We start from the raw sequence: 27,097 nt of genomic DNA, 5'->3' as shown, positions 1-27,097 counted from the left end.
ACATGATCTTGTTGGAGAATTCAGAGATGATACACTAACTTCCAGGGGTAGATTATTATCCACTAACTTAGAGCAACGTTTAGATGGAAAGCTCCATATAATCACACCTCACCCTAACAAAAAACACAAAGATTGTGTTGTTTGTTCTAACAGAAAAATCAAAGGAGGAAGAAGAGAGACGATTTATATTTCCGAAACATGTGAATGTAAACCAGGTCTTCATGTGGGTGAATGTTTCAAAAAATATCACACCATGAAAAATTATAGAGATTAAAATTACTCTTTGAATGTATCAATAATTTGAAATATAAAAAAATCCAAATAAATAAGTTTGTATGAAAAGAAACTCCAGTTTTTTATTCTACTGCCGCGCTTTGCAAAATCTGGGGTATTTAAAAATTAAATCCTGAGTAGAATAAAGGAATCGAGAAAAAAGCAAGCGAGTGCAAAGGGTTAACTGAGATAATGCCTGTAAGTGGTTTAAAAAATGGCCCAAACAAGGCAGGTGAGAAAATGGCTCCACTACATGAGCAAGATACAGCTTAATTTCTGACAATTTTCTTAAAACTAAAAGGACTTAGTCTGGCTTCATACAGGTTGAAACAATTTAAAAATGAAATGTTAGCCTGTAGTCTAGGTGAGCTAATAACTATCACACAACAGGCAAGTAACTTACAGCTCCTGCACTGTTTCTAATCTTGGACTTAGAAAAACCTTGACAAGTATGCTTCAAAATCAGTCTCATCTTCCAACTCCTCCCAAGATAAGATGTTTTTCATAAATGTGTACTTTTAGAATGAAACAGGTTAAGTATTTCTTTCTGAAGTATAACTTAGCGAACAGTAATCTTTTTCTATGTAATAAAAGCCATGGTGTAATCATTCAGTTACATACTCCAGAAAGGACAGCAGCTGAATGCGTCTTGTTTCAGGTACTAACATCCTTTCCTCACACACCCTAAGAGAAGTCGACAGTCACATATCTTAGTGCCAGGAATAGTCGGATGCTTTCACAACTTGTGATTCAGATTGTTACTGAACCGTTTCTCAGCTGGTGACAACAACCAGGATGCACATTTACACCAAAAGTAGACAAGTCTTCAGAAACATAACCAATACCTGCTGCAGACAACCCCAGTTAATCACCCCGGCATCGGAGCAGGCCTCCACTTACTGTAGCTTTGTCCAGAACTTTGATGGAGCCCGGCTCAGCCACATTGTGCTTCCTCAGGGCCTGCTCCAACAGCTGGAGAGGAGGACGCTCCCATTTTCCAAAGACCACTAAGTCGATGTCACTGGACAAAAGGAAAATGGCCATAAACTACTGCTCACCTCACCATGCGGTAACACAGGCATCTGGGGTAGGCTGGTGCACAGCCTGTACTCCCATCTCCCTTAAGGCCGTACGTAGCCGCATTACCAATATCCCTCTCAGGGAGAGAAAATGTAGCTTATGAAGTAGTATTTGTAACATAAAGACTGAAAACAAAAAGGCTGACAGAATCTACCAACATCACAAGGTAATAAGGAATTGAAATAAAGTGTCTGCCCCTATGAGGTTTCTGGGCCCTCACTCTGTGCTGTCTACACTGGGTCACTCATGCTGACCCAGGACTCCTGGACTCCTTGAAACTATTCAGTTCCCCACTGGCCCTGCCAAAGCCAACCCCAAACCCTGAGATTACAGCCTCTTTAGTCTCCAAATGCTAACAGGGGGTTAATAAAAAAATAGACTTTAAATGAAACAATGTACATAAACTGATTTGGATATTAAAAGAGTCCTTGATAGGGAAACATTGAAGAGTGACTTTAGCATGTAAACTTGTTTGACAATTTTCTGTCAAATAAACAGCTTAACAAAGTATTGTTTAATTAAAAATTTGCTTGAATTTTCATTAAAACATAAGATCAATTTTTCAAAACATATCCCAAAATATAAGCAGAATGTTTTCTATTGCATTTTCTTCCCCTGGCCCTCTTACTCATCTTCTTAATGTTTCTAGTATCCAGCACTTTCGTACAAGAGAAAAAATACAAAGCAATCAATTACCATAATAGTAAATTAAATTTTATTTCCTGCTATGTCCCCTCTGTGCTCTCTAGTCTTTTCCTTTATCTCGTACTTCTAGCCTTAGATTTGAAGAAACCTACTATGAGCCCTGAAAACAGACAGAGACACCAAGATCCCCCTGCTCCCAGTAAACATAAACACTAACCCAGCACTCACCTAGTTGGAAGATAGAGACCAGTACTAAAGCTGCCAAATATCTGGACCTGAAAGAAAGAATGATTGTCTTGGAATTGGTGACAATTCAGTCATCCTTCGATTACTTCTCACTGAAAGGCCTCACTCGTACTACTTCTGGGTAAAATGTAAATTGCCCTGCACGTTGGGAGGACCCAAAAACAATGCAATGAAATCTAGTTAATCTTTAAGTTAAAGACCTGCCCCAAAAAGGAAATTTTAAAAACTCAAAATTAAGAGACAAAATAATTATTGGCCTTGCCCACACCTACCAAAGCCAAGGACTTTTTAGAGCCTGGTTCAAACTCTCCAAAAACTTTCAAACCCACAGCTGGGACACAGAGGCAGGGAACTATGCCAGGGCACTAAAGTTAAAGCCAAGGATATTGTAATAAGTCACTTTAAAAGTGGAGGGGAATCGAGTTGCTGCCTGGCTCACTGGGAGCTCACATGCTCTTCAGCTGCCAGCTCATCTCCATCACTGTGGGCCACCAGTCATGGTCCCTGGTCACCGGTAGGAGAGGCTGACCGATTAGGACAGGAGCCTGTGGGCGGACCATCATAACCTGGTCAGATGACATGTTCATACTGCCTGCGCTAAGCACTAGAAATGTCAGTGGCCCTCAACTCAATGGACTCTAGTTCATTTACTATAAAAGTGGTTGGTGAGGAAGTACTTTCAATTTTCACAAAAATGAACTTATGCTACGATGAGTGTTGGGGAAGAGATAAAATTTCTAACCTTAAGGTGAATTTAAAAGAAAAATAATCGCACCATTTCAAAAAACCTTCCGTTAGGCCAGTGGTCCTCACACTTGAACATGTCAGGACCTCCAGGAAGGCGTGTTAAACACAGACCCCTGCCCCTCCTCAAGGTGTCTGACTCAGCAGGTGCCATTTCTAACAATCTCTCAGGTGAGATGCTGCTGCCTGGCCCAGGACCACACCTGGAGAATCCATGCCTTGGGCCAAAAAGGGAGACATAGGTCTTCACAGACAGGACTGACACGTTACAATGTTGGGTGCTCATGTTGACTTGTATGTGACAAAGAAGTACAAAGACTATACCCACATCAGCTGTTGGCCAAAGATCTTTAACCACAGTTTCGATCCGTTTCACCACCTCTCTTCTCATGGCTGCTTCTTCGGGACAAGGGGACATGAAGTTATAGAAGTCGATTATTTCCTCATGAAGTCTAGTAAACAAAAGAGAAAACATACTAGAGTTACAATTAAACGTAACCACATGTTACACTCTGGTATTAGATCTGTGTGACACTACAATATATTTCTGGCCACTTACAAACCAGTTTCTCTCTTCCTCTGAACACTCTGTGATGGACCAATTACACAGTATTGTATAGCACCACAGATTAAGACTTATTCAAAAGAAATTCAATTCAGTGATCTTACATTAAGGAACAGAGAATTCCATATATGAAAGATAATTCCGGTTGATGTGTCTCTGTGTTTTTCTTTTAAAACACAGTCACCCAAGTTCTGATGTGCTCCGAAGGTCCATTGGGCACCTTTGGTGCCCATACTATGTATGGATGGTCTGAGACAGGCCAAAGCGAGACAGGGACATAAACGACAAAGAAGACACGCGTGCTTAGGAGGCCTGAGGGTTGTCTTAGCAGTCAGGCTCTGCCCTCCCACCGTTGACAACATGCTAGATCCAGTGTCCAATGCCTCCCAACTTGTTACAGAAACATTGTCCCTGGAGGCAGAACAGCCCTATTTATCTCAACACTCCTTATGTGTCCTCTCCTTATGACTCAGAGGCAAGGAGGTCAACAACCAAATACAAGTGGGCAGAAGTATGGCCTGCCCTTTCTTTCCTAACAAAAGTCTTCAGGAGAGAGGAGTGAGTTCCAAAAGCCACTTTATATCTCACCTCTGCCACAAAAGCCACTTCTGTCACTGTCAGCCATGGGCAAAAAGCCAGTTCTGTGGGGGTGGTAACAGTTTGTGGAGTTAAGTTTTAGGGCCAAAAGACCTGCTCTGCAAAGAAGTCCTTTTGGAGGAAGGAAAGATGGTCATTCTCCATTTCCTTTAGATTAATTAAAGATGGGGGTTGGAGTGGGAGACGGGAGATGGTCCAATCCTAAAAATTAAACAAATCAGATTCACCTGCTTCCATTCCAAGTTTGTTTAGAAAAACAAAAGACAAAACAAAATTATCTCAATAATCCTATATAATAAAGAGGTAATATGCAAATTGACCATCACATCCTCACAAGATGGCTGCCTACGACCAGACCGGCAGGGGGGTTAGTGAGGGACGACCAAACAACTGAACAGCAGGCCGTGTGGGGCAACCAGACCAGCAAGGGGGGGGGGGGGGGGCGGCAGTTAGGGGTGACCAGGCCGGCAGAGGGGTGCAGTTGGGTGCAACCAGGCTGGCAGGGTGGGCAGTGAGGGGTACTCAGGCCAGCACGCAGAGGTAGTGAGGAGCAATCAAGGCTGGCATGAAGAGGCAGTGAGGGGTGACCAGGCAGGCAGGCAGACAGGCGAGCGATTAGGAGCCAGCGGTCAAGGATTGTGAGAGGGATGTCCGACTGCCGGTTTAAGCCCAATTCCCAGGATTGGGCTTAAACCGGCAGTCGGACATCCCCTGAGGGGTCCCGGATTGGAGAGGGTGCAGGTTGGGCTGCGGGGAACACCCCCGCCCCATGCACAAATTTTGTGTACCGGGCCTCTAGTAATATAATAATGTCAGCTGAATAGCTAACAAAATAGTCCACATAAGAGCAGGCAATACTTCTCAATAGGACCTTTAATGTCAAGTTACAAAGGTAAAGAGGACCATATTATCTTACATGTTATCTTACACTAGAGGTCCGTTGCACGAAATTCGTGCACGGAGGGGGGTTGTCCCTCAGCCCAGCCTGTACCCTCTCTAATCTGGGACCCCTCAAGGGATGTCCGACTGCCCATTTAGGCCCGATCCCACCGGGCCTAAACAAGCAGTCGGACATCCCTCTCACAATCCAGGACTGCTGGCTCCCAACTGCTTGCCTGCCTGACTTCCTGATTGCCCCTAACCGCTTCTGCCTGCCAGACTGATCACCCCCTAACCACTCCGCTGCCAGCCTGTTTGCCCCCAACTTCCCTCCTCTGCCGGCCTGGTCACCCCTAACTGCCCTCTCCTGCAGGGTTGATCACCTCCAACTGCCCTCCCTTGCAGGCCTGGTCCCTCTCAACTGCCCTCCCTTGCAGGCCTGGTCCTTCTCAACTGCCCTCCCTTGCAGGCCGGGTGCCTCCCAACTGCCCTCTCCTGCTGGCCATCTTGTGTCCACATGGGGGCAGGATCTTTGAACACACGGGGGCAGTTATATTGTGTGTTGCAGTGATGATCAATCTGCATATTACTCTTTTATTAGATAGGATAGAGGCCTGGTACAGGGGTGGGTGCCAGCTGGTTTGCCCTGAAGGGTGTCCCTGATCAGGGTGGGGTTCCCTTGGGGCGTGGGGCGGCCTGAGCGAGGGGCCTGTGGTGGTTTGCAGGCCGGCCACGGCCCCTGGAAACCCAAGTGGAGGCCCTGGTATCTGGAGTTTATTTTCCTTCTACAACTGAAACTTTGTAGCCTGGAGCAGAGCCAAGCCTGGGGCTCCCTCTGCGGCTGGCAGCCATTTCTGTTGGGGTTATAATTGAAACTTTGTAGCTTAAGCAGGTGGGCCCGGCCAGGGTGTGCGGAAAGCTTTGCTTCCCCTGTTGCCGCCGCTCTCAAGCTCCGTTTTGCCGCCATTTCTGTTTGAATTTGTTTACCTTCTATAATTGAAACTTTGTAGCTTGAGTGGAGGCTTAAGCCTGGCCAGGGCAGGCGGAAAGCTTGGCTTCCTCTGTTACCTAGGAAACCTTGCTCTCTGTGGCTGTAGCCATCTTGGTTGGGTTAATCTGCATACTCGCTCTGATTGGATGGTGGGCGTGGCTTGTGGCTGTGTCGGAGGTATGGTCAATTTGCATATTTGTCTATTATTAGGTAGGATAGACTCTTGCTTAAAGTCGACTTCACCTTTCTTACCTGAAGTACTGCCTTCCTACTCCCAAAATTCATTTGGAGTGGCCATTCCTGACACTCAGCAGCAGGTCTGAAGACTATTCAAGGCCACTAGAAGCAGGGGAAATAAATCCTCCAGTAGGAAATAAATCCTCAACACCCTCGTTAGGCCATCAATCTCAGGCCATCACTGGAATCCAATTTTATTCACCATGTTTAATTTTGTTTTTTAATCAAAAAAAGCAAACCTCACCCAAGCATGCTGCCAGTTCAGCCAGCCAGGATCAGTCTTTTAATAAAAACAAAAAGGTAGAGTCATGTAACACTAAAATGCACTACATTTTCCAAAATATCATTGAAGTCCAAGATAGTGAGGGTAAAGCTCCTATTATTTTAATAGTTACTGAGCACCAACCACATCTCTTCCAGCAGCTCAGCAGACACATTAAAGTCTGAGGTGTAAGTTAGGGAGAGGTGGGGGAGATAAGAAATCAAACGAAGGACTTGTATGCATGCATATAAGCATAAACAATGGACGCAAAACTCTGGGGGGTGAGGGCACGTATGGGTGTGGGGTGGGGGGGAATGGTAAGATATGTACACATATAATACCTCAATAAAAAAAAAAAAAAAGTCTGAGGTGTGACCTAAAATTTCTTACCACTTGGCAATGTTGTTAGCATGACTATATGTGTCTGGTTAGCAGGTTAGTGCCCACACCAGCTAAGAGCCACAGGTGACTCCTTCCCTGTTAGTAGGACATCTCTGTGGAGAGCTGCCTGGGAGAAGCACTGGCCTCTTCCTGAGAACATCCTGTGCTGGGGGACCAGCTGCCACCCTGGGTGAGAAGTTAGTGCACTTGAAGCACTAAGGGCACATGCTCTCCTACACCTCTTAGTTCTGGTCTGATAACAACAGTAGTATAGAAATTTAGAGACAAAAATAAAGGTATGAGCCTAGAATAATTAAACAATTGGCCCAGACAGAGTCATGGAAGAAGAATACCAAGGCTAATATGCTAAAATTATATCCACACCCCACAAATATAATACATTAAATCATCTTGTCAACAGGCATTCCAAATGTCATGCAGGTCTGCACTTGCAGAGTAGAACGTCCTGTCACTGTTTTCTTAAGTTGTATGTATCTGAAATAACAACATAAGACAGTCCCTTCTCAGCTTCCCAGGACCCCTGCCCTCAACACCCTGGATGTACCAGGAAAAGGAAAGGCGTGAAGGGAGCCTGTGCTGCCTGTCTGCAGACACTACCCAATCCGCATGACAGTGTCTGTTTTCTCACATGTCTGTTGACTGGCTCATTACATAAGAGAGGTTGTCTAGCACTCCCTCCTTCCCATTACTTTAGGATAAATTTATGTTGGGGGCACAGCATGCCCATATTTCCAGAGCAAGAAGGTGCCAAGTGGGACACACAGGCCTCCTGATTGCAGTGGCGTCTTCCACCAGTAAATACACTGATAATACACCTATCTGAAGTAGGTATTAACTTGGATCTCAAAGTCTGCAACTGTTCTAACAAACATTACATAGTAGAGTATTCTGACTTTGCCTTCTGGGAATGAAGGGATACTGCTGGCGAACTGGCTGGACTAGAAGGCTCTCACTGGCCAAGCCCTGCTAGCCCTTTGTTGAGGCAAGCAGGGGACCTGAAGGCACTGTGAGACTCCTGGAACCACCAGAGGACTGTGTGGCTCTGCACTGTGATTACACCTTTGGCACAGAAAGTCAAAGCAAGGTCTAAAAACCATCATAACCTCTGGACCTACTGGAAAAGCTACAGCAGCTGCCTCCTCTGCTGATCTCTAGGTGGAAACCTCAAAAAGAGAGGAAGCACCAAGGAGAGGCAGGGGATTAGACAGTGAGATAGGACCCAGAAGAACTGTGGCATCGCAGCAATCAACAGAAGCCACAGGACAGTGAGGCAGCACCCTCTCCCTGGCTAAATCCAGCACGCACTGTTCCCCTACGCCCTGCATTCTTCAGGGCCAAGTATCAATGGACTGGGTGGAGTCTGTCTCCACCTAGGATGGAACCTACCAACCTCTAGAAGAAAAAAGGGCTCACCTTCTCACTGCCTGATCTCTAGCACCAGAACAGTGTTTGCTTATGGCAAGCATTCAATAAATATGTGTGGAATGAATCAAATCAAGTTTTGATAAATATTTTACTATGACCTTGTCATTTAAAATCTACATTCCCTACGAAAAGACATCAAAAATCAACATTCCAAGAAGTAGTATTTTACCCCTGTAGTGGCTACCCTAGGTTTGTTAACAGAACCCATTTAAATGGCCAACCGTCCTTTTAGAAATGTAAACAGTGCCAAATAAAAGCATTTGGATTACTTTATTCAATACTAACATTACAAATAGTTTTCATCGCTTTAAGAAACTGCATATATGGGTAGGGACAAAACACTTTCACTATCAGGTACTATCAGCCACAAGTCCAACCACCAGCATCAGACATAACACAGGTCATTTTTTAAAATCTATTACTTCCCATATGCACACACTCAATTCTCCAGTTTCACAGAATTAAGTCCACAAAAAGTTTTTATCATTTCTCCTCAAAAACCAAAATGAGGAAGTTCACTCTTCTCACATATCAAAACCTCAAAGGCATTTCACAGCTGACAAGATAGCTACATAAAAACCACACTAAATCTCCTAACCCAAAGACAATTTAGTCATTGTTATCTCTTACAGCTCAATGTCAGTCCACTAAATCTTCCAAGCTTTTTAGGCTGTGGCCATTATAGAAAAATTCCTAAAATTAGTCAGAGGTGGTATCTCAAAACCCGCAAGAAACTACAAACATCTATCAGTGGGCCCTGGGACCTGTTTCAACCCTGCTTCAGTGGCAGAAGCTGCTGGCTGCCTGCCTCGTGTGCTAAGAGACACATGGACCATCCTCTTCAGCAGCTCCAGGCAGACGCTACTAGGAGATTTCTCGAAAAGTTTCCTAAGGGGATTAGTTCCCACAGCCCTTTACTTTCCCCTTTCTCAGTACTGGAGCACTGACCTGTGGCCGGGCTCCAAAAACACAATCCCCAAGAAACTACTGATGAACACACTTCTGAAGTATTATTTTCTAGGGTACTTTTAAACTAAACATTCTCATCTACAATGGCTCTCTTGTAAGAGTACATACCCATTCAAAAGGTAATGACTGACCTCTCAATTTTTAGTATATATCCTAAATTAATTTCTGTTCTTAGTACCAAATATAAGATCAGCAATGTTTTAGTATCTATCTTAGTATCTGTTATCTGGTTGCAGTAAATATTTATAAAACCCACCTCAAAGAGCTGTTTTAAAGAGCACAAGATGAATTACCTGGTTAGAGAACCAAACTACCTCATTTCACAGCTAATGAAGCTACTGATGAAAACAGATGACCATTTCAGGAGATGATTTTTTTATTTTAGAAGCTCAGCTGGCAGGGTTCAAAGTTCTCAACTGTGTCTAAATTTGAATCAAAGCCAGCTCTGAAGGGGTGCAGGGAGAGGGAGCAGCCCTATTCCTCCCAGTTTCTGTGACTCCCCCAGCCCAGAGACTTGGTATCCAGCCCCAGAGAGAGCTGGCTCCCTGCCCCTACCTTCTAGCTCCCCCACCCTTCTCAATCTATAAGTGGTTTAAAGATGACCTCTTTGTGCTTGACCAAGAAGGACAACAACATGTGTTTAAAATAAAAGTATGGAAACAAAAGGGGCAAAGGAAACACTCCAATCTGTTAGGAATGCTGGTCTGCTCTTCGAGATGAAGGAGGGATGGGTTTGCCTGCTCCCCTAGATTGTAAATCCCATGGCTACTTCTGAGCACAACTATGGTCAGAGTTCAGATATTTATTCATCGTTTTGTTAAGGAAAGAGAGAAGCCAGATGAATGAACGTACCATCCTCTGGTGTACTTACAAGAAGTTTCAGCACCCGAACCCACTAAATAGTGTTAAACTGTTTCATCTTCCCACCTCACTGAACTCTCTGAACTCTCCACACTGGTCCCCCAAATCCCTGTCCCCAGTGTTAACCATGTGTCATTCTATTAACCATGTGTGGTAGTTTACCTTTAACATCCCCCATGAACCTGGTCAATTCCAAATGCTTGAGGAAAACCAGGCTTTTCCATTATGATATAAAATGCAATAGAAAATACTAGAAACTGTCTTCAACTGTTACTCTCTCCCTCCCTCCAATTCTTCTTAAAAGCTTTAAAAAGCCAGTGATATCACATTAAAAATAACAGAATGAAATATGCTCAAGTGTTAGCAGGAAAATCATGGGTAATTTCTTTTCTGTATTTTCCAGATTTCTTTAATAAGTACATTATTGCTTTTATAATAATAACCAAAACAAAGTATTACCACTTCAGCTTTACTGACAGACTTTACCTCCAAAGGTCAAAGGGCAGATATCAGTGTGCTTAGGTCTTCTTAAAGAATCTGGCCTCCTTTAGAGTAAGGACAAACAAGTGAGAACTTTCCTTTCTGGCTCTGTTGCAGCCCACAGTGAGTGAGGCCTGGCATCCTGAAGGTCTGGGAACTACTCCTGTGACTGCTCAGCTCCGAGGCCATGAGGCTAATAGGCCCCCTCAGTGCTATGGCTCTGGTTCTAGTGCCACTCTCGGTCACTGTTTAGGAAGCTACCCCTCACTGCAACATCCACATCCCCCCTCAAAAAAAAGACAGGCTCCTGAAGAAGCTGCCCCACAATCACAGTAAAACCTCTGCAGATGTGGAAGACCATACCCAGAGGAGATGCGTGTGAGCAAGGGAAGGGGAAGGGGATTCTCTCCAGTACCCCACCTCTTTGGTCTTGTCACACCAGCTACAACTAACAGGCTTTCTCTCCAAATAAGCCAGCTCTCACCAAAGGCACTGCTGCCAGAGGCCTGAGCTGGGCAGAATTCTGAGGCTGCATTCACTTAGAAGAAAACTTAAAATTCATTAGTGATACTATCATCAATATTCTTAATATTAGCTGAGATTTACCACCTGCTTACTTTGTCCAGGCGCTGCTTGACACACTTCACCAAGTATGAGCCTGATAACCACCATTATCGCCCGATTACAGAAGGCGTGGAGGTTAAACTGCCCGAGCAGCACGTCTGGAGCTGGACAGCACCTCTACAGCAGGTGTCTCTCTGCAGCTCAAAGTACTCTCTGAAGCCTCCCTGTCTGCTTCCTGCAGACATCTGGGATCTCCAAACCCCATTCTACCTCCACTATGTTAAACTGCTTCTTCTCCATCATCTACTGGCCTGGCCTTTACCATTTAGTAGCAACATCAGACATGCACAGCCTCTCCCAGTGCTGCTGTCCTCACAGGACAAGTCATCCCAAAGTCCCTCAGAGCGGGAAAGCCCATGCAGGGAACACACCTGGTAGAGGACTTGACAATCATCTCCACGTCACCAAGATTGGAAAAAGCACTTGGTAAAGCCTGACCATGTCCAGTTCTATACGCCTGTGTATATACACACAGTAGGCATTCCCCAAGTGGGAGTCAGACTTGCTTCAGATTTCTCCACAGCATTCAAAGCCAGCGACACTGGAGACATGCAGAGGCTCTGATGCAGAGAAACCTGTCACTCGGGCACACTGCAGGCTTCAGAGAATATGGCACCAATTAGCTCCTCTAGAAAGTTGGTCAGTCAACACACACAACAAAAAGATGACGACAAATGCAAGGGCTGGAGCCAGATGGCTTACCAGAGCACAATGAGTCCTCTTCCCCATCCACAGGGCTTTTACTTCTTCTGGTCTTACTCTAAAACCTGCCTTAAAAGGCTCTTTTGACTCTTAACAATTTTGCAAGCTTCAATTCATTCTAAGCCTTACCCTGTGACAATTCTCACAGGTTCTCATTCTTTGGACATTAGTCTCAGTTCTATATTCTTATTTCTATCCTTCATGTTTGTACTTCAGTTAGTACATCAGTTTCTTGTGAGTCAGTCTTTGATAGAGCCACAAACTCTTTAGACAGATTCATTTTCTTTTTTCCCATGAGATAACTTATAACAATACTTTTTAATTTCTTTACATTTCACAGACCATGCAAGGTTATCTATCCACTTTAATATTTTCAGCCATCATTTCAGAGTTGTCCTTAAATTCTTAAAAATCTGTTTGTTTAAAATTTAGAGAAGATGCCCATAACAGAAATACTCTTTAGGGTGTTGCACCATGGCTCCCACCAATTCACCAGGTTCTTGCTTCGCTCTTCACTCAAGTGTACCAATTCCCGCCCGGCGGAGGCAATGGTGAAGTGCATGGGCTTTCTCATCAAGCAGGCCTCCATTCCTTCTGGTTTCTGGCTGCACCTCACTCAAGACACATCTACTGAGGCTTAATTTGTCTCTCTTTAAAATTAGTTATTGCTAGAAGAATAGGGAGAATGCAGGTTCCACACAATGCAGCACCGGACACCGAGGAGGAGGATGGCGAATGCTAGCTGGTCCTGCTTTTGGTCTTTCAATTGTCTTCAGGTACAACAGCAATCCAGCAAATGTTCCTTTTTTGGTAGGATGCAATATCTAAGAATAATCCAGATGGTGGGAGTCCTGCTCCCTCTGTCTCAACTTCCCTCTAGGCCAGTTTTGGAATGCCCCGGGAAGCAGGAGGTTCTAGTGTACTACAGTGCAGGACTGGCTTCCTGCCCTGGAATCCTCCTGCAATGCCAATGCTCCCTGTCTTCATTCTGCACTTGACTGTCAGAGTCCTCACAAGAGGAGCTAACCCACACCCACTTTAAATCTGGGCTCTACAAACACATTTTAACCAGGTTTGCAGGACACGTTAGTTGCTAGTTTCCATCACCCCCATCTTAGGGGTGTCTGCTTCACTTAACACTGCTTGGAGCTCCCTGACTTTAGCGCTAGACTGGCATTTTCAAGTGCAGCACTTTTTGCCAAATCACATTAGCCTGTCTAGGCTTTGGTTTTCTGTCTAAAGACAGGAGTAACATTACCCATTTCATAAGCCTGCTCAAAGAACTCGAGGACTCAGGCAGAGCCAAGCCCCACAGAGCCCCACGCACTGTGCACTGCTGCTACTGAGGATCAGGATCAGGCAGTGTCTGTCAGATAATATCATTAACCCAGAGTGCAAAAGTACCTATCACCTGCATCCTTGGACTAGGCACACCAAGCCGTAAAAGTTGTGCCAGGTCACATTCTACTGTGAACCTATTTTTATCCTTTATGTGTTATTGAACCAGCAGCCCTTTGAAAAGATTTACTCTAGAAACTCAGAAACACAATTTCTAGAGATTTCTAGTGGTGAGTTGCTGGGTAGCACAGCTTTTGCTGTTGTCTGAGTTTCAATTTATTTAGGCAACAGTTACAGAATCAAACACTGTGTTTTGAATAAACAGTCTAAAATTACTCCAGTTCCAAGCTATCCAAACATAAGGCTATTTCAATTTTAATTTAAGTTAAATACAATTAAAATTCAGTTCCTCAGTTGCATTGGTCACATTTCAAGTGCTCAGTGACTCCTGTGTTGGACCACACAAAAACTAGAGCTCTCCCATCTTTACAGACCATCTCCCAGACAGTGCTGCTCTAGCTTCTAACGTTTCCTATCCCTTACTTTCGTTTTCTCCACTGTACACAGAACATATTAGAGCTGCAAAGAGCTCAAAGAACACAACATGCACTTCTACCATGTGCACCGAACAAGAAACTCGTAAACAATTTCACACAAGTTACATGCAGCAACACACACATACCTGATAAAACACTTCAGGAGTACCCTTAAAGCTCTTACTTATAAACTAGAGAACACATTAGATTTTTTAAAATAGAAAAGTATATCTTGACTCAAGAGGAGAAAGTATTTCCAAAGTTTCATGTTGGCCTCCAGCTGTGTCCACAGCTTTTCCTAAAGACTCAGAACTTCAGTCTTTAATAGTTTATCCAAGAGAAATGTTTTGGCCTGAGAGGGAAAGTTGTCCATATTTTCAAAAACCAAGCAAAAGGTTTTTTCTATCCAGCTGGCAACAAGAAGCACCTAACTTTTGGTTTCAATTTCCTCAGCGAAGAAAGAAGAAAGGGAAAGCAGAAGCCTTTCTAATCCCTCATGTGACAAGTCACACACATAGCACTTCCAAATCTTCTAAATATAAAATGCTCTATGAGGAGGATGCCCTAGGCCCTGCTTCCCAGATGGGGGAACTGAGGCTCAGAAGTCAGAACCCAGGATGAAGCTAGCCAAAACCAGACTCGTCAGCCAGGCTACTCAATTGCACGATGCAGGCTAACCTAGCAAGCACAAGGCCACAGGCATGCTTCCCAATGCTGGGAAACAAATGCCAGCCAAAGGGTTCAAAGCAAAAAATAAAATTTGATTTTTCATTGCCCTTCTAGCACTGCATCTAGCCATTCCTTCAGATCCACAGGATTCCAGAAACATTACCATAGTCTGAAATCTCTTTCAAACATGGAAAGATACAAACGACCTATATTCACATGTTATCACTTAAGAAATTAACTCCCATCTTAACCCACAGAAGAGCCTAAGTGGTTGTGCAGGGCAGATGATTTGATGCTAATCAAAGACATTCCCTGCCAATGGGAACCACTGCACTGTTCCCATATAGTCCACCTGTCAATGGGATAGGGATAAGTCTCTGCAGACCCACCTGGCCCAGTCCCAGGTTCAGTCCCTGCCTCCTCCTCTTTGTCACCAGCGTAAGGAACACACGCCTTAAAGCCCAGGACACACAACTGGACACAGGACACATACCAGGTAGCCAAGTTTTTAACTTCTGATGTTAGGTATTACTTTTATAATAATAAAGACAGACCAATTAAAATTAAATGGGGCCTGGCTGGTGTGGCTCAGTGATTTGAGCATCGACCTATGAAACAGGAGATCACGGTTTGATTCCCAGTCAGGACACATGCCCCGGTTTCGGGCTCAATCCACAGTTAGGGGCATGCAGGAGGCAGCCAATCAATGATTCTCATCATTGGCGTTTCTCTCTCTCTCTCTCTCACTCGCTCTCCCTTCCTCTCTGAAATCAATAAAATACACATTCAAAAAAAAAAAAAAACTAAATTAAGGCCTGGCCAATGTGGAGTGGGTTCGATCCCCAGATGAGGCACTCACATCAATGTTCTTTCTGTCTCTCCCCCTCCTTCCCTTTTTCCTCCCTCTTCTAAGATCAATTTTAAAAATTAATAAAACTAAATGGGGATGCCTCAAATTCATTATAATTTTTTGAATGTTTTCTGTTTTATATTCCACATCAGAAGGGATAAAACTGCCTTAACCACACACTCTCTTTAGAAAGACAGGTCAATAAACCCCAATAGATCTAAATATTCTGCATTTAAATAACTTCAGAGATGACAATCAAGTCTTTAGAAATTCTAAGAAAAACAACAATTTGGTTTATTATAACTATGTATATTTGCCACCCCCGACCTGCTCATCTAAGATGGCAGATCCTCCTTTTCTTCTTCCATCCATCCATCCTATTTATTCACAGGTAGTGGATAACACGTGCTTGACTCTGAAAAGGCAGGCTGAGACACAGACCCACGTCCCCTGAGGGGCCGCAGGAGAGCAGTGGTCAGTATTTTAAGAGCAGCAGTAACTCCACAGGAAGGGACCATAGCGAAACCATGTGTAGTATTCTTTGTTCTCCTCCTGAAGGAAGCACAGGGCTCTGAACGGGGCTCTCAGAAAGCCCTCACTCCCATTGCCCTGGGCTGAAAACAGGTGGTACGGGGTCTTCTGCAAAGATGGACTGTATGTACTTAGAACTAGATTACAGAGATGACTTGGGAACTGGCTGGTTTGGCTCAGCCTGTGGATTGAAGGATCCCAGGTTCAATTCTGGTCAAGGGCACATCCCTGGGTTTCAGGCTTGGTCCCCAGTGGGGGATATGTGGGAGGCAGCCAATCGGTGATTCTCTCCCATCGCTGATGTTTCTATCTCTCTTTCCCTCTCCCTCCCTCTCTGAAATCAATAAAGATATATTTTTTTTAAAAAAGAGAGAGATGACTTAGGTTAGTCACCAGCCACCCTTTCTCCCAGCATAGGAATGACCAATGCACAATACCTCATGAACAGGACTTTTCAATCACTAATTTTAATGTGCTTATTTAAATGGCTTTAATGCAAACTTTTCTTAGATAACATATTTTAAGAATAGTCCACATGAGAGAGGCACAGAAAAGCACTTATAGCAATGGTCACTCTGGTTATGAGTTCAATGGTGACAACCAAACCAGAGGACAAAACCAGCAATCTGCAAGAGTAATCCTGATGAGCTGGAGTCCAGTCAAGGCACAAAAGTGTTGGAAAAGAAAACTACCACATCCTCATCACCTATTTTCCCACAGTAGGGGAAGTCTACCTGTAGGAGAACACCTGCATGTGGCAAGCAGCCCCAGAAAATTCTATGCCTTAATCTTTGGAACCTGTGACTATGATGACATCATCATCACTCATGTGACATGCCTTTAAGATAAAGAGAAGGTACCTGGGTGGGCCTGACCCAATTAAATGAGCCCTTAATGCAGAGGGCTTCCTCCAGCTGGAGAAGACATGGTCAGGCAGTCAGGGAGCTGTTGCTAGTTTTAAGAGGGAGAGCCCACAAGCCAACGAATGCAGATGGCCTAAAGTAGCTGAGAGAGGCCCCCAGCTGGCAGCCAGCAAGGAATGAGGGATATCTGTCCTAACACAAGTATATGGAAATGAATTCTGCCAATAACAGGAATGAGCTTGCAAAAGGACCCTGAGCTCCAGCTGAGAACACAGCAGCCAAAATCTTGACTTCAATCCAGCCATCCCTGACTTCCTACCCACAGAAACTGAGAGACAATAAAGGAGTATTGTTTTAAGGCACTGAATTTGTGGCCATTTGTTACACAGCCACAGAAAACTAGCGTAGCATGAAAATCTTAGAGTAAGACACCTAATTTGTAGTGCAAATCCCAAATTGTCAGGAGAGATGTACCCTGACCATCTTACTTGGGAGGCACATTTGCACTGAGGGCAGGTGTCTTGGACTTCTGTCTCCATCATTGTCATCTCCTACCTGCCCTAACTCAGGTGCCACGCTCACTCAGCAGCCTCCTGAGAGGAGAAAATACTAACAAGCTGACCAGAGCCTTCTAGATAGGCCTCTTCAGTCACACTGGCCAGTGGCAATTTCTAGGTAATGCTGTGGCTTATACAATTTCCTGTGAATCTGGTTAGTATGATTCAGTCATCCCTCTCCTGTTAGCCTGATTCTGGCTGCATCATCAAAATCAAGGGTTTTGTTGTTTTTACTACAGCCCTCTTTTACTTCACAACTGAAAAACCAGATCTTAAACTGTAAGGACCTAACCAAGGCACAGAAGGTCCTCACTTCCCAGGGATACTGTTCTCTCTCCTCCCATAGGTCACTTTCAGAAATCCATTTATAATGGGGACCAAAATTTCATATTAGTGACCAAAAGAAGCTCTGAAACTTTACCTTGAAATTAAAATTATGAAAAACTAATTTTTAACTTAAAATATTTACTTAAAAATTACTTACAAAAGCATTAAGTCACATCCATGTCTTTTTTCTAGGAAGCAACTGTTGTGACACCAAGACGGGCTCCATTTCACCCCACTCTGACTTCTAGGGGCTGAGAATTAAGGCCATTTTTTGCAGAAATAGCCAAAGCCTCTATTTTCCTAAAGCAGTGGTCGGCAAACTGCGGCTCGCAAGCCACATGCGGCTCTTTGGCCCCTTGAGTGTGGCTCTTCCATAAAATACCACGGCCTGGGCGAGTCTATGTTGAAGAAGTGGCGTTAGAAGAAGTTTAAGTTTAAAAAAATGTGGCTCTCAAAAGAAATTTCAATAGTTGTACTGTTGATATTTGGCTCTGTTGACTAATGAGTTTGCCGACCACTGTCCTAAAGGACACTCCTCAACCTGTTTGATATTCCAATCCTCCTTTTCCAAAGCATCTATCCTGCCCTCACCCTCCTCTTCTTCCACATGAGCAGCCCCTTCCCCTAATGTTGGCTGTCCGATCTTCATCCAATCTCCTTTATCAGTAACCAGGCATCACTTTCCTCAATTTCATCACAGCCAGCCTCTTGTGCTAGATTTTCAATTTCACTTTGCAGACAGACTGGCTGTGGTACAATGGGCAGGAATGGTGATGCTATTATTAGGTAGGAAGGAGTGTTTGAGCTCATTTCATAAATGGTCAGTACAGCAGCAAATATGTGCAAAGTGTGATCATTCTTGCTTCCCCCTACAACTTTATACTTCTGGGGTCTCAGAGGATGAACACTCAGAAAACAAGGCCCACGTGTGCCACCTCCACATTTTGAGGCAGATCTTGGCAATAATCTCTCCCCTGCATCCTGTGATGTTTATAGGAAGAGATCAGAGTGAAAGAAAGACAACTATAGTGATGATGGCTGTGGTCTGAGGTGGGCCCTGATGGGCTCTCACCTGTGCCCTCCCACATGGTAGCCCCAAGGATGTGCTGGGGAGGTCACACTGGCTCTACTTGAGATAGTGCCAAGTCAGGCTGGAGCCACAGAGAGAGAAGGGATCCTGGCTGCTCCTCCAAGCTCTGACTCCCTCAGGAGAACAGAGGAAAGAGAACACACATGAAATTAGAAAGAACCCATGCCCAGGGCCCTGAGTGGTGTGGCTGACCATGTCCTATTAATGGCATCTACCAATTTCTCATAAAGTTCACACAAAGAACAACATTTTCTTTGGAGGAATGGAAGATGTCAAAAATTAAATATCGTCAAGGACCTACAGAGAGAATACTGCATATGACTGCTGCACACTGCAAGCATGCCTGAGAGGACACTACCTTTGAAAGGCCAAGCCCCAACTAAAGCCTTGTCAGAGACCAGTCCTGAAGGGGTCTGCCAAAGGGCTGGAGGACTTCTCTTGTTGCATTATGCTCTTCCTGGGACTTTCAAGGGCACCAGTAAGGCTGTGGCAAAGTATCTGAGGTCTACACTCCCCCCTTCACTTTTGCAGGCCTTTTTCTTTACCTATAAACTGATGAGGTTTCCGAAGCTTTTGAAAGCAAAATAGCAAAGCACTTCTGGGTCAGAAGGTTAGGGGTCAGGAGTTGAGGGCATGAGAGAATGGCAGCAAACAGAGGCCAGGATGCACAGACGCAGGAACCAATTCACACACTGTCTACATCTCTATGTCAGAAGCCAAGGTAGAGAATATATCTCATACTGTCCATATTGTTCCCAAAAGTGTGCGAGTTCAACCAAAAGATGGAATAAGAACTAGAGCCAATGGCAGCTCCAAAACAAGCATTTTACCTTCACTACTCCGAAAGTTCTTTCATTAACCCCTCTCCTCTTACCTGCTTTTTCTTCATCTTAGTCAAGGATGAAAGCAGAATGCCAAGTCCACAAAGCCAGGTCACCAGGCAAGGTTTCCAAGGGCAGAAACTTCCTCTCCAGAAAAGAACAAACAGTGCAGGTTGCTACATGGACTACCAGGCAAAGGCCCAACTGGGTTCAGTTGATGCCACTCAAACTTCCACCGAATCAGGCTACTGCTTATCATCTCTGAGGACTGCAGACACTGTCTTTCCAGAAACACCTGTCCTAGGCGTAGGTAAGTCTGAGCAGCTTCCCATCAACAAGGTTTTTTTCCTATTGGCCAGGCCAGGGACTCTCTTATCTCAACTCTTTCCCTTTCTAAGCCACAAGTGAAAGAGTTTTTGGTGGCCTCCCCATCGTTCTGGGTAAGCTAGCAGCCAGGGGCAAGTTCCAGACAGAGCTATTTCTTGATATCAAAAGGTTAGTTCCCTTAAGCCCAGAGGGTCCGTGTTAATGATCATCAGACTTGCCTTCCTCCTTTAATCATAGGCACCCTTCAACACTACTCTGAGTGTACTATTCCTCCTCCTTGTCCCCTCTGAAAGGTTAGTCTGATAGATTGGGAGTAGCACCCCACCCTTCCATGAACATGGTAGGCAATCTTAGCAGGCTCTCCTCCAGGCAGAGATAGCAGGAAGTAGATACACTGAGGTCAGTACTGGGGGTTGCTTCAGAGCCCACTCTTATTTCTATACCACATGGCCTGTGAGCTGAGTTCTAACAGGCAGCTCCGAGGTGTGGCAGGGTGGGAATCCTCACAGAGGGGAAACCAACCAAGCCGCCCCCCTGGCAGGGCCCAGAGCAGCAGTGCCTTGTGGCCTGCTGAAAGCTTAAGGCATTAGTCTTTAACCTAAGGGATACAGGGGAGGTGCCATCATAGAATTAGAAGGGGGTGGGATGAAACCTAGCAGGATATCACCCCATTGGCAGTGCTGGGAGAGGCCCCAGAGATGGGGCAAGACAACCACATGGCACTATTTGAGCAATCTCCACTAGAGGTAACAATAGTTCTGTGGAAGGATAAGGAAGATGAGGTACAGAGAGATTGAACAGAACAATGATGAAACACTGTATACGAGTGAGTGATGGGCATGAGATCTGCATACCTGGACAAACACTGCTCATGTGTGCTAGGCAGAGTCACTCTCAGGAGGGCCAGGCTCCAGGGTCAGGATCATGAGATTGTGCCAAACACCGACCCAGATCCTAGCAAAGTAGCTGGCATATGGTGGGCTCATTCATTATGAAAAGCAACAGCAAGGCACTTTCTGAGGCTTACTAGATAGAAACCTAAGGGTGAGGAAGCAGTGTTCAGAGCCCAAGTGATTTGCACAAGGCATGATGCTGCCATTGCTAGAAGCTCATGAAGGGCAGAAACAGGAATCCCAGCTATCTGAGTCCAAAAATGCTCTATAGTGAAGATCACATATCTTCCCATTTCCTAGTACTAAGACACAGAGCCAACTCCAGTTACATGCAGGTTTGGAAACCTCAAGATTCCCCAAAGAGCCCTTAGATATAATGTCATACATCAAGAGAGCGCTCCCACCACCTCTTTTCAACAAGTTGTACAAGTGAAAACTGAGAGAGGGAAAGGAGACAGGTCTCCTACTTCGGTCCAAAGTGCATCCTCAGGCTTCAGGTAATTAAGAAAGTAACACTTTTAACCCAAACCAGGTAAAATAAGTTGCAGAACATGCAGCTTTAACGTGTATCACACATGCTTTAAAGTAGGATCAATTTATTCTCACTTCCAATGAGAATAAACAGACCTATAAGAGAGTTCCTTTAAGAAGTAATCCCAATACTTAGCAATTGTGAAATTAGTAAGACTAATGTTTGTGACAACCCTGACACCTGGGAAATCCTTAGGTGCCTTTTAAATGAGCATGCAATTGTGCAAGCAAAGTTTATTAATTAAATCTTGAAATACTGAAATAAAACCTAGGTGCAAATGTTATTTCTAGATGCTTAGAAAAGCACAGAAAATCACAGGGACTGGATAAGTAACATTGGTACCTGAGCAGGCTCACCTAGGACAGCTCCATCCAACCACACACGTTTTTATCTGGCCTGGCCATCTGTAATTGCACTAAACTTAAGTAGAACTTCTAAGTCCCTAGTCTAGCCTGTTGTGGAAACATTTAAAATAAAAGTGGCATCTTCCAAAAAATAAGTATGTGCAATAAACGTTTTTCTTTTCTTTGAACGCTACTGGTTTTTTAAAAAATGCAGTTGATGCTTTTTATGTTAATTTCAGCACAAAATTAAATTAAATCATAACATACAAGCCCTCTCAAATTGTTTTACTACCCAAAAAAAAAGTCATCTTTTAGAAGGACTTTGCCAAAAAAATAAAATATTAACAATATTTACCTTCAATTTGATTCAAGTTCCTGGCAATACTACATTCTGCAACTTAGCTTACATAAAACGCCATACCTACCTGCATCTCACTTTGACAAAAGGTCTGTCCCTCCCTAAGCATTCTGGGGGTAGGAAAGGGGGAAAGTATCTGATCCCCCTTCCCAGGCTCACGAGACAAAAACAGCACACATCTGCACAAGTCGAATTGATCGCTCGTTTATAAAAGGAGCTTAATATTTCTTTAGAAATGGAAGATTTACTCAAGGGTTTGCAAATATGGAAACACAACTAAGCAATAGCCAGAGCCTTAAGATTAATATTTAAAAAAAAAAATAAATGAGAACCTTCTAGCACAGTCGGACCTTAGCCTCCAACATCCACCCCTGAAAGAAAACGAGAGCCCAGACGGAGATGTCTGAGCGCCCGTAGCACCCACCGCAGGATCGCTCGCTGGCCAGGCCAGGTGCCCACCTCCCTAACCCCTCCGCTCCCTGCCCCTCCCCCGCCCCGCGCGCCCGCCGCCGCCCGCCCGCACTCACCCCTGGATGCCTGGGCTGTACGCCCGGCTCTTCCACGGAGTGCCGGGCCGCGGCGCCTGGGGGCCCGGGCCGCCCCCTCCGCTCAGCGCGGCCGCGCGGCTGCCTGACAGCAGGTAGTTGAGGCCGTACGTGCTGGCCTTGTTCTCGCGTTTCCGGCGGCCCGGGTGGAACTGGTGCTGCGGCGGGGAGCCGGCGGGCGCGGGGCCGCGTGCCCCGGAGTGCCCGTTGGCCGCGCCGGGGGTGCTGGGCGGGCCGTCGGCGAAGTGGAAGAAGGCATCGCCGCGGCCGCCGCCCGCCCGCCCCACCGAGGCGCTGCTCGAGGACGACGACGAGCAGCCCGGGCTCTCGGTGCCCGACTCGGCGTTGGACGAGGACGAGGACGAGGACGAGAGTGACGGTGACTTGTGCAGGCGCCGAGCACCCTCTGCCGCGGGCCCGAGCGCCGTCAGCAGCGCTGGGGGCAGCGCGGCGGGGCCAGCCGCGGGCGGCGGGGGCGACGCGGCGGGCAGCACGGGCCCGGCCAGGCTGCCGCCGCCCAGTCCGGCAGCCCCCGCCGAGGCCGCCGTGTCCAGCGCGGGCGAATTGAGGCAGAAGTAGGACGCGAAGCCCGAGCCGCCGCGGCCCACGCCCTGCGAGGTCTCCCAGATCTGCATCCACAGGGCATTGGCCGGCCCCTTCTGCTCCGGCTGGATCCAGGCCACGCGCGGATCCATCCACGCACCGCCCCGCGGGCCCGCGCGCCCGCCCGCCCCGCCGCGGCCCCGCCCCCGCCGCGCCCCGAGCCCGGCCGCGCCGCGCACGGACCGACGGTCGGGCTGCGGGTGGACAGACGGGCGGGCGGACGAGCCTGCGCTGCGGCTCCGGCCGGGTCGCGGCGGCGGTTCGCGGGGTCCCGAAGCGGCGCGGGTCGACCCGAGCAGGCCGCGGGTCGGCTCGGGCCTGTCGGGCTCCTTCAGGCGGCGCGGGGCGGGCGCGAGGGCCGCGGCGGCGGCGTTCCACAGGGGCCGCGGGGAGAGGCCATGGGAGAGGGGCGGGCGGCCGGGCTGAGGGGGCGGGCCCAGGCGCCGCGGCCCGGGACCCGAGGAAGGGCCGCCGCCGTGCGCCGGGCCCTCAGTCACGCTCGCGCCGCTGGCTCCGTGCTCCTGCAGCGGCGGCGGCGGCGGCGAAAAGACACTCTCAGCGGCGACAGGGCGCGGGGGAAGGAGGGGGCGCCGCCGCCTCCGCTCCAATGAGGGGCGGAGAGGGAGCGGAGCGGGGGCGGGGCGGGCGCGGAGGAAGCACGGTCTTTCTCGGCGGGGCCGGGGCGCCAGTGCGCACGCGCGGGCAATTTTAAATCCTCAGTAGACACCGCCGCCTTGGTTACCGCGCCTGCGCTGGGCACTCCTCCGCGCGGGTGGGGAGAGCTGGAGTCGGAAGGATACGCGACTGGGAGGGGCTGACTCAAGGGTGGCGGCGGTAGCCTGGGCCCTTCCAGCCTAAACTTGGCAGCGACGAGAAAGAAAGTAACGGGGAGTTCAGTGCGCCGTCCTTGGCCCAGCTGCTTCCGCCAGTCCCACCTTTAGCCTCTGTGCGTAGGCGGAGGCGTGGAGACGTGCGCGCTGGGGCGAGGGTTCCTGTCAGCCAACAGGCCACGCTGCGCGTGCGCAACGGCCAGAGGTCGCCACCGCGGGGTGGAAGTTTCTGAGCAGCCCGGTGGGCGGGCGCATCGCGCTATGCAGTCCGCCCGCCTTATATAAAGGCCGGAGCAGCCTAACCGCGCTGCGCCAGCTGCTCGGAGGGGAAGACAGAAATGCCCAAGTTCCCTCCCGTCCCTCTTCAGGGCTCTTTGTGCAGCCGGTCACGTTACAGTCACTCGTGTCTCTACCCGCCCACGTGCTGCCCTGCGGCCTGGGCGATGCCGTGCCAGAGCAGGACGAGGGGCGGGGGGCGGTTGGCAGTACCCTTCTCTGAGGGTCACCTCACCGTATTTTTTTTTTACTTGTTTCCTTTTGTTAATAGTTTTGTGTGCAGCAAACGAGGTTCAGTCTTCCAAGTCGGCTCACTGGTGCGATTTCCGGAGGCAAACTTGGCAGTGCTACCCAGCTGCCCATGGGAGAAACATTCCGTGTACTTGTGTGTAAAGCCTCGTGGCCTTGATTATTCAAGCTGACATAGAGTTGGCAGGACTTACTAGAGAGTCGCTCAGCTGTCTGCTGTTTGACTTCCCAGTGTCCAGAGGATGCTATGAGCCCGGTTTAACAATGGTGTTGTTTGGAAGGCAAGGCTAAGCACGCATTCTGTGACGTCCAAAGCAAACGCCAGTGTCATATAAACCTGCAGTGCCATGCAAGCCCAGAAGGCTTGACGGGACACCACTGGCCCCACCCCACTCCCGGGCCTCAGAGGGACTCCCGCCCTTCCTGGTCTAAGCCCAGTGACTGCACTCACTTCTCGCTGGCAGCTTCAAGGAACCCAAGCCAGGGCCCTAAAGGTGTTTTCCTTGCTCCCACAGCAGCACCAGGGCACCACCGCTTTTTAACATAACCTGAGCAAAGTCTTTATAAGAGCCTTATATTTTAAACTAGAGGCCCGTGCATGAAATTTAGTGCACTAGGGGTAGGGAGGGGGGTGGGGGGGTGGGAGGGTTGGGGACTCAGCCCAGCCTGTGCCCTCTCGAATTCCGGGATCCCTGGCTCCTTACCTGACTTGAGACTCCCCTGGCCATCCCTGGGGCACTCGCAAGCGGTGAGTCAGGCTTCTGGCTGAGCAGCGCAACCCCTGTGGGAGCGCACTGACCACCAGGGGGCAGCTCCTGCATTGGGCATCTGCCCCCTGGTGGTCAGTGCGCATCATAACAACCTGTCCTTCTGCTGTTCCGTTAATTTGCATATTAGGGTTTTATTATATAGGACTAGTGGCCTGGTGTACAATATTTATGCACATTAAAAGGGGATTAGAGGAAATATTTTAATATTGCTATTTGCCCTTTCTCTGTAATAGAAGTGTCAGAAATGAAAGAAAATTAGTAAGATGTATATGAAAATCTTCCTCCTGTCAGAGTCTGGGACACGCCACAGGACCCAGAGTCAAGTCCCCGCCCACCCGTGGTGCCTCAAAATCGCGAGAGACCCAGACCCTGCTGGCCACACCCCCATTGGGCGAGATCCAGACCCGGCTGGCCCCACTCTTGTCAAGCCCCGCTGGGCGGGGGACGTAGCCTCAGATCTCCCATCAAGCCCCGCAGGGCAGGGGGAGCAGTTTCAGATCCCCTGGCCCAGCACCAGGCGGGGGGTCTCAGCCTCAGGTTCCCTGGTGCATGCTGGGCGGGGGGGGTGCAGTCTCAGGTCCCCCAGCACACCCTCAGGTTCCCTGACCCAGTGCCGGGGTGGGGGGCGCGGCCTGAGGTCCCTCAGCCTGGCGCCAGGGAGGGTGGCATGGCCTGAGGTCCCCCATCAAGCCCCACCGGGCAGGGGGCGTGGTCTGAGATCCCCCTTCAAGCCCCATTGGGTGGGGGTGTGTGGCCTGCGGTCCCCTGACCTGGCGCCAGAGTGGGGGGGCGGGGGGGAGCCATGGTCTGAGGTCCCCTGTCAAGCCCCACCGGGCGGGGGCCCAGCACCATGGAGCCTCAGGTCCCTGCTGATTTCTCATTAAGGCTGTTAAGGCTCGTTATGGAAACTCGACCTCTGCTGTAGGCGCAGCCATCTTGTGTTACGGAAACCCTGCCTCCACTGTGGGCGCCGCCATCTTTGTGACAGTGTGATGGTCAATTTGCATATTCCCTCCTTATTAGATAGGATGCTCTCTTCCTCATCTATACTACAGATGAGTACATGTTACTAAGCGCTTGACACTTCAAACATTTTACCAACATGAAATATCGTGTGTTGCATACTAAGGCTTTTTGGCAAATGGTGTTAATGTAAAAAATGAACATTTTGGTTCATACATTTTTCAGTACTTGTATATTGTACATATGGAAATTATGACAAGGATTAGAACGTGTGTTAAACTACAAAAAAAAACACACAAAAGTCAGAAAATCACACAAAATCACACAAAAGTGAAAAAAATTGTTATTTTAGGACCCTTTGCTTCCAGTGACTCAGACTAAAATTCTTGCAGTCACACCAGGCTCCCCTCTTCATAACCAACACATCCTCTTGGCTTCACCTGCAAGAAACAGCAAAATCCAACTGCTATTCCTACCCCCCTTCATTCCCCCACCTTTACCCCCTTCAAGCCACCACTTTTTCTAGCCTTTTTAAAAACGGTGCCTCCTAGCTAGTCTCCCACATTCCATTCTTACCTTTTTTGCCATTTTCTCAACACAGCACCTTGAGAGATCTTTATTTAAAAAAAAAAAAAAAGTGCTACTCTTTAAAAATTCAGATCATATCACTCTTGTACTCAAAACCCTCCATGGCTTTCTCTCTCAATCAGCCTTACTACGTATAACCTGCAAGTCCCTACATTGCCTGGTCCTCCCTCTTCCTCCCACCTCCTTTCCCAGCTCTTCCCCTAACCTAGCCTGCTCCAGGCACAGCACAGCTGGCACATTCTCTCAAAGCCTTTG

General features: G+C 47.4%; 1 protein-coding gene across 2 annotated transcripts in view; it reads right to left on the bottom strand.

Annotated features, from left to right (window-relative positions):
- The window catches only part of TENT4A (terminal nucleotidyltransferase 4A), a 38,849-nt gene extending 13,739 nt beyond the window's left edge, over positions 1–25,110 (bottom strand). The window contains exons 1-4 of one of the 2 annotated variants that reach the window (XM_079796752.1): positions 22,546–25,110; positions 3,317–3,440; positions 2,227–2,273; positions 1,174–1,294 (exon numbers count right to left, since the gene is read on the bottom strand). In XM_079796752.1, the coding sequence (XP_079652878.1) occupies positions 1,174–1,294; positions 2,227–2,273; positions 3,317–3,440; positions 22,546–23,258 (1,005 nt within the window). In that variant the 5' untranslated portion in view covers positions 23,259–25,110. The remainder of the gene's footprint in view (positions 1–1,173; positions 1,295–2,226; positions 2,274–3,316; positions 3,441–22,545) is intronic. The other variant, XM_079796751.1, reaches the window with a different exon arrangement.
- Positions 25,111–27,097: the final 1,987 nt, after the last annotated feature.

This window comes from Cnephaeus nilssonii (assembly GCF_951640355.1).
Source record: "Cnephaeus nilssonii genome assembly, chromosome: 2".
NCBI classification, from domain to species: Eukaryota; Metazoa; Chordata; class Mammalia; order Chiroptera; family Vespertilionidae; genus Cnephaeus; species Cnephaeus nilssonii.
The sequence above is the reverse complement of the archived record's forward strand: the minus strand, read 5'-3'. Positions and strand labels throughout refer to the sequence as shown.